Source organism: Plectrocnemia conspersa, unplaced genomic scaffold (assembly GCF_051122295.1).
Source record: "Plectrocnemia conspersa isolate PC_06_02 unplaced genomic scaffold, ASM5112229v1 ptg000012l, whole genome shotgun sequence".
Taxonomy (NCBI): Eukaryota; Metazoa; Arthropoda; class Insecta; order Trichoptera; family Polycentropodidae; genus Plectrocnemia; species Plectrocnemia conspersa.
In genome coordinates, this window is record NW_028277176.1 from 30,028,174 (window position 1) to 30,048,190 (window position 20,017).

General features: G+C 34.2%; 3 protein-coding genes and 1 long non-coding RNA gene across 5 annotated transcripts; 3 read left to right on the plus strand and 1 right to left on the minus strand.

The window, feature by feature from the left end:
* The first annotated feature begins 4,166 nt into the window (after positions 1–4,166).
* On the plus strand, positions 4,167–5,439 carry LOC148228928 (histone H4). Its single transcript, XM_088200813.1, has one exon. It carries the CDS (start codon positions 4,411–4,413, stop codon positions 4,720–4,722), a length of 312 nt encoding a protein of 103 aa, XP_088056939.1. The 5' UTR covers positions 4,167–4,410; the 3' UTR covers positions 4,723–5,439.
* Positions 5,440–8,150: 2,711 nt separating this feature from the next.
* On the minus strand, positions 8,151–10,478 carry LOC148228929 (uncharacterized). 2 transcript variants are annotated; one of them, XR_015811747.1, is made up of 4 exons: positions 10,290–10,478; positions 10,146–10,202; positions 10,012–10,076; positions 8,151–9,127 (listed from the first exon to the last, which is right to left on the minus strand). It is a non-coding gene; the product is annotated as an uncharacterized LOC148228929 (long non-coding RNA). The 2 variants fall into 2 exon arrangements; XR_015811746.1 differs by lacking the exons at positions 10,012–10,076; positions 10,146–10,202.
* A 2,680-nt stretch (positions 10,479–13,158) lies between these two features.
* On the plus strand, positions 13,159–14,015 carry LOC148228930 (histone H1-like). The gene has a single exon (XM_088200815.1). The coding sequence runs from the start codon at positions 13,181–13,183 to the stop codon at positions 13,841–13,843; it is 663 nt and encodes a 220-aa protein (XP_088056941.1). The 5' UTR covers positions 13,159–13,180; the 3' UTR covers positions 13,844–14,015.
* Positions 14,016–14,306: 291 nt separating this feature from the next.
* LOC148228931 (histone H3-like) lies at positions 14,307–15,956 on the plus strand. Its single transcript, XM_088200816.1, has one exon. The coding sequence runs from the start codon at positions 15,453–15,455 to the stop codon at positions 15,954–15,956; it is 504 nt and encodes a 167-aa protein (XP_088056942.1). The 5' UTR covers positions 14,307–15,452.
* Positions 15,957–20,017: the final 4,061 nt, after the last annotated feature.

Sequence of the window (20,017 nt, forward strand, 5' to 3'; positions counted from 1 at the left end):
TTTTTTTTAACCATTAAAATAAATATTTACATTTTATAAATTAGTAATGATTATTGTACTATATAGCTTCATTTATCAGTAAACCATGTATTTTATATTTATTTTCCGAATAAGATAGCGACGCGTGAAGATAAAAAACAGGTGACTTACTAATTAGTCGCTGATGTTTAAAGGGTTAAATAGATATTGTCAATATCAGGGATAGTCAAGTAAGTAGTTGTCTAGGAGCGGTAAATAATCTTACAGTAAGCAAGTTTTGAAAATAGCAAAATATTTTTATCATACGTATTTAGTTTACAATATATGATGTCTCATTGAAAAAAATGTCGAAAAATACATTTTCAACGGTAATAAAATTGAGTTTTAAAATAGGTCATAAAATAATAAAACTTTATCGCAAAATTTTCCTACAAACGTTTACCGAAGGCGTCAACTTTGGCGCAAATTGATAAAGGCGAGCGGAAATGGCCCAGGTCATAAAACCACTTAAGGGACAAATTTTAACAAAAAATACTGTAAGCCATCGGTGGCGGAGAACACAATGGCGATAATTTCAATACTTTTCAATTCACAAGAGTAAAGAGCCGAGGGTTTATACGTAGGTAGTTAGAAAGCAGGTACTTTTTTTTCAATACTGTAAACCAGTGGTCTTTAACCTGGTAGTCCGCGGACCGGTACCGGTCCGCAAGAAATTATATACAAAAAATTGTAATTTAATAGCATTAGAATAAATAAATAATATTCTCTCCAACATTGGTTTTCATTTTGAGTTGACGCCGGTCCGCGATATATTTTTGCCGGGCCGCAGATGTAAAAAGGTTGATGAGCACTGTTGTAAACCATCTTTCACCACTTTGGATACTTAGTTGTAACTAAAAAGTATTGATGTCTTTTCTTGCATTAAATTATATTATAATAGGCAAGTAGACATGTTCAAATAAAAAAAATGTATGTATGTATATGTATCAATAAAGGAGTTTTAAAAAAAAATTTGATTGTATTTACATTTTAATTTTTTCACAAAAATCAATGCAAGAAAGCGATTATTGGCTGTAGCCGAATTAAATATTTTACAATGAAAATATAAGTTTTATTATGAAAATATAATTGTACATGATATAGAATTTAATTTTTTAATACCAGAGAATTCTTTAGATTGCAATTCTCAAGCAGATTCTTCACGAAAACTAATTTTACAGCTTGAATTTACGGAAAGTAATTCAGACGATAAATATAATTTATCTGATATAAATGAAAAAAAGAGACGATTTTAATGATTTTTATTAAATAGCTTTTTTTATCATAACCAGCCGTGCGAATATGGATACATAAAAAATAATTATTTAGAAATAGATAGCAGTGATGAATAATTGAGAACCCAAGTTATAATGTAGTATTTACATGACAGGACAAAAAACGTAATCTAAAATCATATCTTCATATGGAAGATTGCTTCGAGAAATAACACAAATATAACCAGACATCAAGTATGATAATATTTAAGTAATTATAATGTACATACATAAATATATTTAGTGTTTCATTTATAAATATAATAAAAAAAACAAAAAATTCCGTGCAATTAAAAATATGTTGAGAACCATTGGTGTTAACAATAGGGACATAAACTAAATACTATTTACAAGGATGGAGCGAAACATTCTTTCCTTTGTCATTGCATTCTTGAATGTTTTTTTTCAGGTTGTGGTCCAAACATCTGGTTTCAGGAACTTTCCGTTGCGTCGGTGTGCACAAATTTGTGCGTTTCGTCATTTTAACTTCATACGTAAAAAACCCACGTAAACTGCGTATTTACTGTAACGTATTTACTTAGGGATTTACCTACAGATGTTACTAATATCATATTAACTAAAACTAGTTCAAAAAACTAGAAATTCTAAATTCCAGAGGCTCAAAACTCGGGTAAAATAAATTCGTTTCAAGATGTATGTTTACATATGTATATACAATTTTTTTCTATGGAATTATCTCACATATTATTTATTTGAAATAGTGAAACCACTCGACACCAAATTGCGAATCACGTATCAATATATAAATATATTTAATTAATTTTTAACACTTAACGGTCGATTTACGCGGCGATATTCGCAAGACACCCAACCGTCCGATTTCGAACAAATGTAACGTTTCCGTTAGGCTAAACGCACGCTGTTATAAAAATGTTACCGAAAAACCCCACCTTATCGGTTTGATTCAGGTAAAGATGGTAATTTTTTTAGAGATATGTTTCTTGAAATTCTTATCTACAAAATTACAAAAAACCCAAAATATTCAAAGGTAACCGCATAAAAAAACGAAATGTTGAGCCGAACCTAATATCTAAGTACATATTATTAACCCGAAGCATTATAACAAAATGATCAGTGATACTCAACTTTTAATTGCGTTAATTTATTTTACAACTTTTTGCATTATTATATTTTGGTTTAGGTTTACAATATATTTTTGTAATGCTTATTTATTTCGTACTCCTTCATTTATTGTTACTATTTTCTAAGAAATAAATTACAGTAAATCAACTTCAAAATTTTATAATATAAAATATAATGTTTTTTATTTATCATTATTTTCTGTTATATATATGTATGTAGAGGTATCGTGGGCATTTAAATGCAGATTCACCAATCCCAAATGTGATATTTTATAATATTATAATATTTAGACCTGAAATGATCCCGATCTGTTCAAAGTAAATAAACTGTTCTCAACATGTTTTCAATTACCAACACATTGAATACCAGGCATTGTTCCTAGAAATAGAGCCGTGCGGCGGGGATTATTGGCGAAAATAAGGACTTTAATTAATTTGTGTAATTATCCAAGCACATTGGTGTTCGAGTCTTTATTGGATGCGAAGTATACAGTAAATGTGCGTTTTTCATTATTTTAACACATTGCGTACCGTGTGGTAAAAATACAAAAAGTGGTAAATATATAATATTAACGCAATAAAATGTTTAGAATCACTGATAATTTTTAATTATATTAAACATACTATATAAAATAATAATACATAAATTATAACAGAAATATAAAATAATAATACATAAACAATAAAATATTGCATTTAGCCATAGGCAAACGTTACGTTTGTTTGAAATTGGACAGTTGGGTGTAGTGCAAATATCGCTGCGTAATTTGACCGTCAAGTGTTAAAAATTTGGAATTGATTGTATAGGTCACAAAATTAGATATTTTCGGTTTTTATTTTAAACAACAGTATTTTATCATCATTTTATTATTATCTTTATTGTATTTATTCAAAAATATATATATTTGGTTATTCTAAACTAAAAATTATATTTTATTTTATTGGTACGCGATCCACAGTTTGAAGTTTACTGATTTTATCATTGCGAATATAAAAAAACGATCATCATGAATCTGTTTCTGAAATTTGACGTTAAAACGTTGACTAATTAAAGAGTTACGATGTTTTAAAAAAAATAAGTTTGTATCCTAATTTTCGCAAATAATCCCCGCCGCACGGCTCCATTTTTAGGAATAATGCCCAGTATTCAATGTGTTAAATAAATTAAAAATATATGTACATATGTACATAATAAGTACATAATAATCTTAATTTTTGCAACTAAATAAATTGGACCGCAATGGATTCGATAGAAAAAAGATTTACTCCGGTCAAGATTAAGATTAGTAGGAAATTTTGTTGCTATTTACATGAAAAGAAATAAATAAATTTAATATTTTAAGATAATTTTATAGAAATTTTTAAATTCAGAGTTGGAAAAATTTCCAACGACTCCACAGCCCTGGAAATTTACTTAATTTTCGCCATAAGTTATTATCACTAACAGTGAAACTATATTAACAAATCAGTACAATAAATTTAATAACGAAATAGATTTAAAAATTACAGATTTGTTTGCTTATAAATTAAATATAATACATACAACGAATTGCACAATAGCACTTTGTCATCTACCTATTCGAACGTTCACTTTGGGTAAATGAGCACAAATATTTTTTGGAGTATAAAAAATAGAAAGATAGAGTAACGTGACGCAGGATTTTAATTACTATAAAATAAAGATTTATTAAGCAAAATTTTCTGTCAAATTTCCGCCATTAATGACAATTTCCGGTTTAAAATAAACAGTGTAGGTGTACACAACAATATTGTCAATTTAATAATTCCTTTATTTACAATAATGTACAATCAGTTAACTACATATTTACAAAAAATGGAACTTTTGGGCGATTTAGGCGAATAGAAGACAACACTATTTTGTTAACGGTTTTATTGATCACGGGTAGGTGGAGGGGGAACTTTAGTGCGCAGGTATAAATATAGGCGAAAAAAAATTTTTGACTCAGAGTTCCGCTGTTGCTTGCGTCGCACGGTTCTACTTTTGACTCGCCAATATGACTGGTCGCGGAAAGGGAGGAAAGGGATTGGGAAAAGGAGGAGCTAAGCGTCATAGGAAGGTGTTGAGGGATAACATCCAGGGTATCACCAAGCCCGCCATCCGTCGTCTCGCTCGCAGAGGAGGCGTCAAACGTATCTCCGGTCTGATCTACGAAGAAACCAGAGGCGTGTTGAAGGTTTTCCTAGAAAACGTCATCAGGGACGCCGTCACCTACACCGAACACGCCAAGAGGAAGACTGTCACCGCTATGGATGTTGTCTACGCTTTGAAGAGACAAGGTCGCACTCTATACGGATTTGGAGGCTAAACTTCTAATTACGGACTTGGCAAAAAACGGCCCTTTTAAGGGCCACAAATTTATATTTTCGGTTATGAATGATTTCGTGTACATTAAAAATTTGTCCAACGCCCCCTTGGAAGTTATAAATAAGCTATTGGTTTTCCAACTGAATTGCGGGATAAATTTAATTTGCAATTCTTTATTATAAGAAGATACGTAATAAATAGGATTTTACTATGTCTTGATTTGACAAAATTTCCTACATTTTTTAGCTCCCAGCGTCCCATCTTTCAACTACCTTGCACATCAAAAAATGAATGCAATATTTCGTGACTTAAACTCTAACCAGCATTCTGTATTTTAATCGCATCGACACCCCAAGTGATTTCTACAAATTTTATGGTTGGAGAAAAGTCCTATTGGTAACTAAAAAACTTACTAGAGCTCTCGCTCCAGGCGCGTGAATCGTAATATGTATATATCGTCTTATCTCGTTGCCCTATACAGAAATATCTTTTTTATGCACGCACAGGCAGCAACATTCCATCATTATAGGGTCTAGTATGTCTGCATTGAAGTCACGAAAGAGATTAATTAACTAAAAGAAATTTGGCCTTGAATGTATTATGTTTCTTCCCCACTCCATTCGTAATTTAATGGCAAAATTGCAAGAAAGTGAAAAAATATATAAAAACAACTATTCTCTACTTATAAAATAAGTAGAGAATATTTGGAGCAGTGGACTTTGTTTTGTAAAGAATTAGAAATATTTGAATGGGCGAGTCTAACCAAAATGCATAGGTAGGAAGAAATTCAAAGTGCAATGGATGTATTGATTGAAAAGAGAATTATTAATTGTAATCAAGATATAGAAGTATTTAATGAGTATTCACTTATTTATAATTATATTACACAGCAAAAAGTGACAATGAAACACTGGGAAGGTTTTAACAGAAAGTCGTTGGGTGGAATTATATTTAAAAACTCACGTCAATAATTTGAATCCTACGAATATTCGTGTAATTATTGAATATATCTGCCTGACAATAATGCACCCGTTGAAAGTCTCTTTTCTTGTGAATAAGTTATGGACGAGTGAAGAAACACAGCTCCAATTCGCAGTTCTTAAATTGATGTTAATTATAAAATTTAATTTTAAGAAATCCTGTCAAGAATTTTATACTTATTTTAAATCATAATCAAATGTTCATAAAAACAAATTTGTTCTTCAGAAAAATATCAGACAATATTTTTTTTTTTTAATGTTTGTTTATATTTTTTTTATTAAATAAAAACTATAATAACTTGTAACATTAAGGTAAGTGAAACAATTTTGAAAAGTATTTACAGATTTTATTTTAAATAAATAACATACGTGTTTTTTCTTATTACACCTTTATCTGTGTGTAACTTGTCTGTTGATTATGATTTGGGTTGGGCTGGGTTAGTGGAAATGAGTGGGGAAGTGATTAGTAATTGGCGGGTTAGGATACCTTGTAGGCGTTTGTGTTTATGGGGGATGATGTTTTGGTCTAGGTCCGCTAAGTGCTAGATGGTGTTCCTATGAGTGGATATAGGGCTCCGTAGGCGGCTGAAGCTTTTCTCGCCATGTTTGCGATGTGGGGCTCCCAGTTCAATTTTTTGTCTAAGGTGAGGCCGAGGTATTTGACTTCGGTTGATTAAGGAATTGGAGTGTTTTTAATTTTAAGTGTGGGTGGGTTTGAAAATCTTTTTTTTTTTGTAAATATTAGTCCTTGGCTTTTATCTGGATTGATTCTAAAGCGACATTTGGCGTACCATGATTCTAATTTGTCTACTAAAAGCGCAGTGTCGTCCGCGTAAACTGCAAGTATGGTGTGAAGGTTGGACGGCTTGGGGACGTTTGACGTGAAGATATTGAACAATAGCGGCGAGATTATGGAGCCTTGGGGTAGTCCTGCTTTGATTTGTCGTGATGTCGAGAGGCAGCCCTTGAAGCGCACTTGAAATGTGCGGTGAAGTATTTGTGAGGGTTTCTGGGTGCCGGCCATTTTGGGCAGCCTTTGTAGCTGGCCGGATGAGTTGATGAACTTGGAAGCTGATTTTGCGTCATTTGTGCAATTGAAAGTGGGGTGGTCGTATTCCATTGCGCAATTCAGCGCTGCGTGGCCGAACCGTTGGCAACGGTGGCATTGAGCGGCTTTGGTCGGCTGGTTTAGGCTCTCCACTGTTATTTTCAGGTGAAGGAGGGAATCCAGTTGAAACAGGGGTTTTTGCTGGTCCGATTTGGTTAATTTCACTAATACCATTGGGTATTGAATTTTAGTAGTTCTTGAGGACATGCGGATGACCTCAGCGATTGCGAAGCCCTGTTCGGTGAGGGCTTCTTTTATTTCCTCAGGGGAAAGAGAGGTGGGGATTCCTCGGAGGACAACTTTTAGGGGTTTGTCCTCTGGGAGAGAATATGTGTAGAAAGGGATTTTGGCTAGTTTAAGAGCCGTGGTCGCCTTTCTGTAATCGTCTGGTGTGGAGACGGCGATATTAATGCCGTTGTTAGATTGTTTAGTCGTGAAGTGGGTGATAGATTTTTTCATAGTTTCCACTACTTTTTTGTAGGGCGTGGGGGATGAGATTATGATTGGTGGGATTGGAGACCGGGTGGTGTGATTTGTGGGTGGATAGCGTGTAATCTGTGGTTGACTTAGCTGTTTGGGTGGCGTTGCTGCTGTCACAGGAGTTGCGGCATGCGGCGTTGATGTTGAGGCGGGCTGTCTTGGCGTTACGGCGGTCGGTCTTGGTGTTTCGGCGGGCGGTCTTGGCGTTTCGGCGGGCGGTCTTGGCGTTTCGGCGGGTGGTTTTGGCGTTTCGGCGGGCGGTTGTGATTCCTCAAGATCCATTTCTTCGGATGAAGTTGAGGATTCTCCTTCTTGAGTCAGGTCGGTCTTTTTTGTTTTTTCCGTTTTCTTGGTCCTCTTGCTTTGATGGCGGCGGCAAGTTGGGTGGAAAGTTCTTTAATTTTGCGATCCTGTCTTTCAATTGTTTTTTCCAGGCGGTTGATGAGCGTCTGGAAGTCCTTGAGGCTGTCGAGTTTTGTCGGAGTGGGTGTCATGATCGTCTTTGAAGTAGACTGTCTGACGAGCTCGTGCGCGTGCGGCGGTGCGAGGCAGAAGAGTGTTGGTGGGATTGGAGACCGGGTGGTGTTTTTTGTGGGTGGATAGCGTGTGTTATGTGGTTGACTTAGTTTGGCGGCGGGTGGCGTTGCTGCTGTCACCGGAGGAGTTGTGGCATGCGTCAAAGTCAAAGTATTTGTTTTTTTGGGAGTCCCTGCATTTGTGCTCTATCTCCCTGTCGAATGTATGTTGTTAATGTAAAATAAATAATTAATTAATAATGATGGCCCTAGCCGCGCACAGCGCGGTTAGGGCCAACGAGAATGTCAACGCCAAACTGTCATCGAGAGCAGGCGAGTGGAAAATGTCAAGGTTTATATTTTAAAATGTCCAGCGGATGTGGATTTCCGTAAGGGTCCTCCGATCTACAGAGGTTGTTAATTGTGTTGTTGGGGTTTTGTCGCAGTGATTTAAAAAAGTTTGCCGACAGTTTCTTCATATGCTCCAGGATTTGTTCTATGTCCGTGTCCTTGTGGATGTCGGAGTTTCTCACAAACCAGGGCGCGTCGGTGGCCTGTCTGAGGACTCTGTTCTGGACTATCTGGAGCCTTTTCAAGTAGCAGCTCCGAGCGTATCTCCAGACCGGAGCAGCGTAAGTCATCACGGGCCGGATGATCATTTTGTATATCAGGAGCTTGTTCTTCAGTGAGAGCCTCGACCTCCTACCTACCAGAGGTTGGAGGGCGGAGACCCCCGCCAAAGTTTTGCTCCTGATGTTTTCTATATGCGGTTTCCAGCGCAGTCGTTTGTCTAACGTGAGCCCGAGATACATGGTCTCGTCGGTCCAGGGAATGTGTCACATTGCCCGGTGTCTTTTTGGACGCGTTTTTGGAGAATAGAACCGCAGCACTCTTCTTTGGGTTCACGGTGATCATCCATTTCCTGAACCATGCTTCCAGTTCGTCGATGTAGTTCTGGAGCCTCTCCACTATGAGCTGTGGGCTTCGAGATTGAAATAGGATAGCTGTATCGTCCGCGTACAGCGCTATTCTAGCCCTCCTGTCGAACGGTTTCGCTAAGTCCGATGTGTATAAAGTATACAGGAGTGGTCCTAGTATGGAGCCTTGGGGGACTCCTGCAGCTATTGGCCGTATCACTGATATTGTATTTTCGTTTTTGACACTGAATTTCCTGTCCCGCAGGTAATTGTCAGTTTTCTACAGAAGTTGGTTCTTAAGTTCTTCCATTTCATACGTACAGTTTTTTCTGTTGAACAAAGTCAAAGTATTTATGGTTTTGTGATCTGCGCATGGCACGTCGTTCACAATCGGTATTGTGTGTATCTGAAAAGAAAAAAGTAGGATTAATCCGGCCTTTCAGCCTTCATGTCAATTACTTAAGTGAGAATGTGATCATGTCAATTACTTAAGTGAGAATGTGTCATGTCAATTACATAAGTGAGAATGTGTTCTGTTGAACAAAAACAATGTAATTATTTATATTAATTTTTAAATTATTTTTGTTTTTGATATTTATTAACTTGAGAATATTTTCGTGCCCTGGCATTTTATTTTCGCATGGGACGCAGTACTATATCTAACATTATAAGTGTAACATGTGAGGCGATATGGAATTCCTTGAAATATGAAAATATGTCATTGCCTACAACTAACAAGTGGTATGAAATATTATAAGCATTTTATGCACAATAGAATTTTCCCACTTACATAGGAGAAATTGATGTAAAGTATAGACGAGTAATTTGCCTGACCACAATGGATCTTTGTACTACAACTACAAGCAATATTTTTCTATCTTGTGTAAGCATTATTTGATGCGGATGAAAAGTTTATTTTTGTAGACATAGAGACAGAGAGTCGACAATGTGATTCTGGAAATTTCAGATCTTCGTCTTTATTTCGTTCATTAGAAACAGGCCAACCCAACATCCCAAAAGACAAAGAAATTCCCGGCATCATAGGAGATGGAGGTTCTCCTCTATTAAACCACTTGATGAGACCTTTTGTTCAACGAAATCTTGACAATGACAAGAGAATTTTTTATTACTGTATTTCAAAAGCACTTCGGAGTGTAGAATGTTGTTTTGGAATTATGACACAAAAATGGGGAATTATGATGAAACCAAAGTAATTTGCATTTTACACAACTTTGTAATGACACACGCACAGGTCTCATTAGAACATATTAATAATGAAAGTAACAATACATTAACTGTCATTTCTGAGCACCCGCAACGAGCACAGCACAGGTTTACATTGAACGCATTACAAACTAAAGAAAAGTTATTTAATTATTTTATTGTAGATGGTGCCGTGCAATAGAAAAATAAATATAGTTTACCTGAAAATATACACTAGAACTAGAGAATGCAAGTTAAAACTTCGGTGTGGCCCAGGCCTAATACCAATTATGTTGATTTTGTTATATGGTTAGCTATTTATCTTATACTATAAAATTTTATAAAAGCTTATCATCTTTATTTACTTTCTGTGCAACCTCTTTCCAACGTGATTTTATGACTAGTATATTTTTGTAGAACTTCTTAGATTGCTTTCACACAGTGTCTCTTTTATAAACCGCTTCTATTAAAAGTTCCTCCATCTTGAAAAACCACTGGGTGACACGACAAAATTGACCAGCACGTCCGTTCACCAGGAGACTCACTAGGTGACTAACAGTCGCGTAGCGTGGTGCGAAGCATTCAGTGTGGCCACTACAATAGTGTAGTGTGCGTCGGTTCACTAGGATATATCACCTAGCTTGTAGAGTAGTTCTAAGCACCAAACAAGGTACCTTAAACCTGATTTACACGGTACCAGTGACCCGCCAGTCAACTTTCAACTGACATGCCAGCAACTGGCACCATGTAAATCAGCCCTTAGCCTAATCGAAGGCATTGACATTGCTCCTTGGTGGAAACTTTGCTGGTGATGTATGATTATAACAGAATGTTAGTTTATCAAGCAGAAAATTTCAGAGCATTGAAAGGGAAAGATAAAGAGTCATTTGGAAATAAATACATTAAGAGATTTTTGGAAAAACTGTAACATGGAATACAATAAACATATTGGAGACTCGTGGACTGAAATAAAAGAGTCACAAATGATGAGTGAAATTATAAATTCTGAAGAAACTCCGTAAACTATATTAGATTAAATAGTTGAATAATGAATGAATTAAACTTGGACGGCAACAACGAAGTTGTTAATGAGTTGATTGAATCTCACTCAATACCTCTGTCAAATCAATACTACTTAATTGAGCAACAAGAGTTAAATGAAATACACAATGAAATCGAAAAAGAAGAAGCTGATAAAATCGTAAAGACTGACAATCAAAAATGAGAATGAAGCCTTCATGCATCTCGACAAATTTTTGACTATCATGGAAGAATGTGATCCAAATGGAGAACGTATATCTTAAGTACGTAGGGCGATTGAGAAAGACACAGCATGTTATATGTATATCAAGAAAATAAAAAATGGGTGGTATATAACTAACTATTGATAAGTTTATAAAGAAAACACATAAAATTATGTCTCGTTAACTTAATTATGTATATTCATAAATAAATATTTTAAAATACAACTTTTGATGTTTTATTTACTCAGTAGAGGGATGTAAAAAAACATAGCACATCTCAGCGTCCCAGTAGAATCTACTGGGACGCTGAGATGTGCTAGTTTAGGGCTGCCATAATTGTTGGACTACCAACCGGGACACCCCCCCAACCAAAAAAAAATTTTATCGACAATCATACCTTTATTATAAAAAAGTGCACAATCTCTTAAAAAATTTAATCAAAAAAAAATTTTGAAGACAAAAAACAATTAAAGAAGAGATTGATTGAAGTATTCCAAGAGCGAAACGTTGGGATTATTGACTTACATGTTAAAAAAAATATATTCAAATTTGCCCCTGAATCTTTTATAAAGTTTTTTAATATGCATAAATTTTAAATCCGGGTCAAACGATTCATTGACAGGGACACTGGGACACAAACCTTAAAACCGGGACATGTCCCGGTGTACCGGGACTTATGGCAGCCCTATGCTAGTTGCATGACGAAATGCAAAAATTCCAGAAAATTTTGTGAAATCAGATTGGTATGAAACCGGAATAATCCACATAAAACTGGGACCGATGGTATAAAATAGGAACGTATGGTATATTATTGCTAGATTACATACTCAAAATATTACAAAAAAATAATACAATATCAAAAATAGGATTGCGAACTTAAAATATAATAATTACTAAAGTAATATGCACATTATATGTTTTCACATTAAACTTTTTTAATACTAGTTACCACATAAAGTTCTAAAGGAAAATAAAATAATTAAAATAGATCTGAAAACTGATTTTCTAATTTTTCATATACAAATTCAAATTTATCGTTCATATTTTTTATATTACTCCATATTTGTCTATATTAAAATCAAAAGGACAAAATCACAATTAAAGTTATGTATATATATAAGTTATTCCCAATGAAGGCTTACCATAATTATGAAACTAAACCAAGCAGCTAAAAAAAATGTCATCTTACCCATACAATTTTTAAAAAAATTATAGAAGTGAACAAATTGAAGATAGGTTTATAATAAAATAATATATAATTAACTGAAAAAATACATTATTGAATCATTTATTAATTTGAAAATTTAATATATTGTTGAATGGATTTTTTCCATTTTCTATAAAATATACTTATACAAAATACTACTTCAAGCTATATGATTTTATTGAAACATTTTCATTTAAAGTCATAGTTGTATATATCTTAACTATCTTGTTGTAATTATATTTAAATATAGTATTATTCTTTATTATAAATGTATAATAATTGATTTTTATGTATAATGCAAAATAAGTAAAATGTAACGCGTATACGGAAAGCGCTGTCTTATCACAGTTGGGTTTAAATATTTTTCAACGCTAAACGACTTGACCGATTTTAAAATTGTTTTGTTTTAATTAAAAAGGACTAATATAAGAATGGATTATTTTTTTTAAATATACAAGGAGTCACTCCATTATTTGTAAAAGCGTTTTTGAAATTGGTATTACGAGGAGGAGTAGAAGTACTCGTATGTGTAATAGCAGATTGCCGGTAAACTAAGTTTTAGTTGTCCGTTTTTTTTATTTAAAATATAAGATGAAAAGCTCTGAAATGTATTTTAATCAAAATTAGTAATTATAGTTAGTGAATTTAAGTAAAATTGAAAAGAAAGAGTCAAATTCTAAGCAGAAAAGCGAACGGAATATGGCAAAAGTTGTCGGGCGTTAAAGTGATTTCGATGCGCTACGTTCGATTTCATATTCCTATTGTCGATCTGACGTATGGTCATTCGTTTCCCTACGAGTACACAATGGCAGATACCGCAGTAGAAACCCCAGCTCCGGCGACTCCCGCCAAGAAGACCAAGGCTGCAGGAGGAGCCAAAGCCGCGGCAGGAGCCAAAGCTGCAGCAGGAGCCAAGAAAGCCGTCAAGAAACCAACGCACCCTTCGACTTCAGAGATGGTCAACAAGGCCATTGCCGATTTGAAGGGAAAGAAGGGCTCATCGTTGGCAGCCATCAAGAAGTACATCGCCGCCAACTACAAGGTTGATTCTGATCGAGTAGCTATATTCGTCAGGAAGTACCTGAAGACAGCCGTCGAAAATGGATCTTTAGTCCGCACTAAAGGCTCCTTCAAGCTGGAGACCAAGAACAAGCCGTCCGCTGCTGCAAATAAGGCAAAGTCATTGAGAGCGAAGAAGACAGGCGTTAGAACCGGACGCGTCGAAAAGAAGAAACCGGCAGCCAAGAAAGCTGCCACTCCTAAAAAGGCGGCGACGACGGCCAAAAAACCCAAAGCAGCAGCTACTCCGAAGAAAGCTGCCGCTGCTAAGCCTAAAAAGACTCCGACCAAGGCAAAGAAGACTACCAAACCGCCCACTAAGAAACCAAAAACGCCCAAACCCAAGAAGGCTTCCACTGGCGCACCTAGAGGCAGACCTGCAGGCAAGAAAGCCGCCGCCAAGAAGTAAATTTTCATAATACTTTCACATTCAAAGGCCCTTTTCAGGGCCACCAATATTTATATCGGTTACTTTATATCCGTGCCTAATTTTATTTTTATTACCATAATGACGTGAATTTGAACAGATGAACTATGTCGACATAAAAAATAATTATTAATATTAAACATTAATTTCAAAAGATGTGGTTATTATCAGTAAATTACATTTAAAAAATAGAGTCTGATATATACTTTCTTACCTCATCTCGGCCATTTTGTAAAAGTCCCGGTTTTACCGAGATGACTTTTTATCTGTTTCGGATTAGTTTCATAATGGTAAGTCTAATTACTAAGTCAGATTCATAGTTCTTAGAAGGGCTGTGCAGTGGTTGGAAATTTTCCCGACTCCGACACCAACTTTTTCGCGAGGTGTCCGACTCCGAATTTAAAGATTTCGATAAGTATCTTATATTTTTTATTAGTAGTTTTATTTTGTAGGTTGTAATACTGAACTAATATTTGAACTTAGTAATTTGAAAGTTTTAAATTGAACTACGTTTAATGTTTATTTATTTGTATTTAAAAACATGTACGGGGCATTAACAGCTATATTAAAATTATGTAATATAAATCTGTATCGAACGTTGACACAGTCAAAGAAGCAGATTCGTGTGAATTGCAAAAATAGTAGCTTCAGGAATTACTGGTAAACGTGCCCAATTCTAGAGTAACTTTTTAGTTGTCTGTTATTAATTCAATAGCAAGCAGAAGTATATTCACTGTTGCTAACATTTTTTAACAACAATTGAGTTTGATGAAATATGAAAAACAGTTTTTCGACTTTTTTTTTATTATTTAATAAACAAAATAGTGTAAAAATATTTCTATCAATAAAATTATTAATCTGCGTATTAAAATATTGAAATTGAAACGGGTATATTTTAGCTTTTTCTAGGGGGTGGGGGAACAAAAGTTAGACAGTCAGTGATCGTTTTTTTTAATATCTCGATTTCATTAAACTACATGCATCGGCAAATGCCCCTCTCCCCCCAAATGAAGTCCCTGGGGTTAAGTAAAAGGTTTATTTTTTAATATTTTTCAATTAAAATTTAATTTAATTACTGAAAATTTGTCAATTTTTTTAAATTTCTGCTCATAACTCATACGTTTTTTCACTGATAAACTCTCAATGGACGAAATATACTTAATATGAAGTCAATGAAGGCGACAATATTCAGTCAACACAATTGAGTATGGCGTGCTCGGATTTTTATAGTTATTTAAAAAACTTTTGTTAAAAATAAGTAGCTTCGAAAAATATGTTTCAATGCATGATTTGTATTAGCAGTATATTATAAAAATAATTTTAACGTTGAAATACATACAAAATTGCATATCCAGATTTCACAAGCTTTTAGAAATGACTACCTTTATTTAGCTTCCTTAGCATCTCGAATTGAACAAAAGATTCTAAGATATTTTTTAGTTGTCCCGGTTTAGAGCTTTATAATTATGTAATTAAGTCTACCTTAAAACCTTTTATACTTTTGAATGGCGGATAAAACCGTTAAAAGAAATTTAAAATGCATTTAGTGATGCACATAAAAAAATGACGCTATCCCCACTCCACACACAAAATGGCGGGAAAAATAGGCTATAAATATGAGTCACATTCGCTGCGTACCTCATTCGACTTCTCATCGCCGCACGCGCAGGAACTCGTCGTAAGAATGGCTCGTACCAAGCAAACTGCCCGTAAGTCCACAGGAGGCAAGGCCCCGAGGAAGCAGCTGGCCACGAAGGCCGCTCGCAAATCGGCGCCTGCCACCGGAGGAGTGAAGAAGCCCCATCGTTACAGGCCAGGAACTGTGGCTCTTCGTGAGATCCGTCGTTACCAGAAGTCCACCGAGCTCCTGATCCGCAAGCTGCCTTTCCAACGCTTAGTCCGTGAAATCGCTCAGGACTTCAAGACCGACTTGCGTTTCCAGAGCTCCGCCGTCATGGCCCTCCAGGAAGCCAGCGAGGCTTACCTCGTCGGTCTCTTCGAAGACACTAACTTGTGCGCCATCCACGCCAAGAGGGTCACCATCATGCCCAAGGACATCCAATTGGCGAGAAGAATCCGAGGAGAACGCGCTTAATTTGATTTAACCGACCCAAATTTGACAAAACGGCCCTTTTCAGGGCCACCACCAAGTTCAATCGGCCTAGAATTAATCTTGCTTTATTTAGTACAATATTTCAGGAGTAGTTATTTTAAACTGGGAGAGTAAAAAATACGTATGGTAAGCCTATTGCTAGTAAGTACATGCTTCACTGCCCGTAGCATTTTTCTCGATAAATTAATGTATAAGCAAACGGCCGTTGCGTACAAATACACAAAAATAACAGCCGTTTGCAACGCCAATTTGACTTTGACGTCGAAAGCTTGTACTATTAGACTTACCCGACAGGACAAATATATTATTTAAAATTAAAATAAACAAATGTATCTTACACAATATTGAATTTCAAATACATACAAAATATATTATAGTAGATTTATTCACATGCGCTCGTTTCCGATGCACCGTCGTATTTCGTTTGAGAACATCAAACATTAGGTTTAATTAATTTAAATAAAATATAATTTAAAATTTAATTATTTCTGCTATTATAGATTCAACTGCAAAAACTCATTACTGAGATATACCATTTTGGAAAAGATTTTGTTAAATAGCTATGTGTTTTTTCAAAAGTAAGCTGCTGGTATGTAGTATATAAAAACAACAATTACATTTTTTAGGTGTCAATTTTATAAAAACTGTAGTTAGTGACTCTTGTCAATATAGATACTATTATATATCGTGTTATCGTTTTTTTTTAATAAATTCACCAATTTCACTAGAAATATTCAATACGTTTTTTCCATATTTTTTAATTCACGATTCAATAATTCGATTCATCGCGAATAAAATCGAATTCGACCGTAGTTTGTATAAAACTAAAAATATTATCTATTGTAACTTAATAGTCCGTTATTCCAAATAATAACACAGGCCAGTGAATGAATTGAATTGTTGTCCAGATGTATTTTTATGGCTAGGTGCAGTTGAGTTCTCAAAAGAACGAAACCTTTTTGAGGGCTAAATTTTATTGCTGTTGTAAAATATGTTTCACATCTAATAAAGATCGAAAAGATAATATTATCTTGAAAGAATAAAAATTAGTCGATTTTTGAGAATATTCGATTTTATCTTTATGTATTTTTACTTTTTCTGTAATACAATCTACTTTAATATATGTATGTATATCATCATATAGATTATTTTCTTTAATCATTGAACGAGGTGAATTACACGTTAGGAATATCTTGTAGCTAAAAGAAATTCATATAAGTTGTAGATATTATTTTTTATGGAAATTGAATACCCATATTATTAAATTATGCGCACATTTGTTATTTAAAAATAAAATAGAAGTTGTTTTTAAATTGTTCATGTCATTGGATATTAGAAGCAGTTTCTAAAATTTATCAACGATGCTCAATAATTACAAATGCAATAATGATGTTCGATTATAATTTATGATTTTTGACAAATATTTAAGATTTATTGGCAAATTATATTATTTTTCTAAATATAGTTAAAGTGCAAATAATACATTAATTCAGTTATTGAATATTCCAAGTTTATCATCAGCTTAGTGAAATTATATTTTTTATGTAGAACGTTTAGATCAATGTATTTTTTTGAGATTTTAATGAACCTGATATAAATTATGTGCACATTTCTTATTCAACAATTTTTTTTATAATATAAATATGTTTTCGAATATTATAAGTATGGCAAAGCAAAAGGTTCACCGTCTAAGTTTATAAAAATATTTTTGCTTATGAAATTTGTTTTGTTTATGATACAAGATTTATTTAGCAACTTGCAATGGAGCTCGCGCATGCGCGAAAGATAATATCCTGCGTAAGAAATAGTCGAGAAACGTCAGATTGACGCAGCGAAGGGAGGTGTTCGAGGGTTCGTCCCCTCTCTCTTTAGTGATAGCAAAATATTCAAAATATAATTGCAAATGCAAAGAATAAATTTGTAATAGTTTGTTCATTTGGTAAAAATATATTATAATTGAATTTAAATAAGATTTTTTTTTTCAATTTCTCGATATTTTTCTTAACAACTCCCCCTCCCATTTCCTTTCCAAATACTGGCTTCACCACTGTCGTCAGATACTAATTTTGCATTATTGTGTCGCAACGCAGTCATGTTTAAATAATTATAAAAAAATATTTACAACTTTTATATTTAATGAAAAAATAATATATTTTTGCAAATTAAAGTACAATATTTGGCCACTCCCAAGAATCTGACGTTAAAACCATATTGTCGCAAATCTCTAAAGCTAAACGTTAAGTAAATGCACATTCTAATTTTATAACAATTTTATCATCGGTCGTGGAATTAAAGTTCTCGGCCATATCAAAAAAAATAGTCAGCAAAATAAAGTAGCAATTCAATAATGAAGAGATAAATATTTGATAGGTGCAGTTTCAATAATTGCGATATCCAATTTATTTACTTGTTTTAATCACTCATATTATAATTATCGTTTCGATTTTTCCCATTTTAACATTGATTTTTTCATAATAATATGCGTGTTCTTCCAACTTTTATTTACATATTTTAAATATATTTCTAAATCTACACTGGGTGTACATTATTAAAGTGAGCAAAAAAAAAGAAATTATTTATCCCACATTTGTAGAACTAGACTCTACAAAAAATTGAAGCAGATACCATATATGCAATAAAAACAATAAAATTTTACTAAGCGATAATATTTAAAATAGATCTAAACAATTGGGCAAATCAAATAAATTTCTTTCCCAGAAATCGGTATTGACGCGAGGACGGTAAAATATCAATAAATATATAGATTAAGAAGAAAATTTAATAATGATAAAAAATATGTATTAAAAAATGCTCGATAACAAAAAAATAACTTGATTATGATTGTGTAAAATAACATTATAAAAATAAAAATAATGTAATCAAACTTTAGCTTCTTCGCGGGTCCAGCCAGCAAGATGGACAACTTAGACCGGCAACTAAAACGAGGCATGTATATGTGCTCTATTTGTGCATGGAAACGACTGAGAATGAAGTTGTTACATATTTAAAAGCAAAACTCCCTTCGTGTGATGTGTCAGCCTCAAAAATTGTAACAAAAGGCGCAACTTATGCGTCTTTCAAGATTGCAATGCCTAATGTAAAATTTAAAGAAGTTCTGCGCCTAGAGTTTTTCTTTCTTCAGCCCAGGTAAGTGTCCAGCTCTCTGAACCGTATGTCAGAACTGTTCTGATCCCCATTTTGTAGAGCAATATTTTTGTACGACGAGATAGTGTCCGCGATTTGATTTGTTTTATTAGGCTGAAATAGCATTTATTGGCTGACACTACCGTCTCTTGTTCTCCTTGCTGACATCGTTTGTAGCTAGCTGTTACAGGGTTCCAAGGTATATGAAGTCACTGACACACACAAAAGTGTACTTGTTCATTTCGAGATTTTAGGATACTGGCTTCTCAAACTAGGGATAACCTAAATATATTCTGTTTTTGTTTCATTGATCTTCAATTTTCCTGGCTGATGATTCTATAGTGTTAAAGGCTTCTATTAGTGTCTATTTTGATCTCGTCACTATATCTATGTCATCAGTGCAGGCGAAGATTTGTATCGATTTATTATACACACTGCCGGTTATATCCAGTTTGGCATCTCGGAGTACTTTTCTAGGGCAATGTTGAACAGATTGCATAGCCCTGTTGTAGGCTGTTGAGCTTCGCAAAAGTTTTGATAGATCATTTTGTACTCTCACTTGGCATTTGCCATTTCTCATTGTGAATTTCACCAATGAGATTAGTTTTTTTGCTACACCCTACTGTGTATTCTTTAGATCAGTACTCTTCAACCTTTTTACACCCGCGGTCCGGCGAAAATCGGAAAAATATTTCGCGGACCGGCGTCAACCCAAAATAAAAACCAATGTCAGATAGAATATTATTTATTTAATCTAATGCTATAAATTTTACAATTTTTTATTAGTGTGACATTTGCTGCTGCTTTTTTGCAAGCAAAAAACAGAGACAAAGCGCTGAACTAACATCCAATCGATTCTTCTGTTTGGTTTTTATTACTGACATAGATTATTTATTTCA

Excerpts from the sequence above, each read along its gene's own strand:
- LOC148228930 (XM_088200815.1), top strand. The coding sequence starts at position 13,181 with ATGGCAGATACCGCAGTAGAAACCCCAGCTCCGGCGACTCCCGCCAAG.
- LOC148228931 (XM_088200816.1), top strand. The coding sequence starts at position 15,453 with ATGGCGGGAAAAATAGGCTATAAATATGAGTCACATTCGCTGCGTACC.
- LOC148228928 (XM_088200813.1), top strand. The coding sequence starts at position 4,411 with ATGACTGGTCGCGGAAAGGGAGGAAAGGGATTGGGAAAAGGAGGAGCT.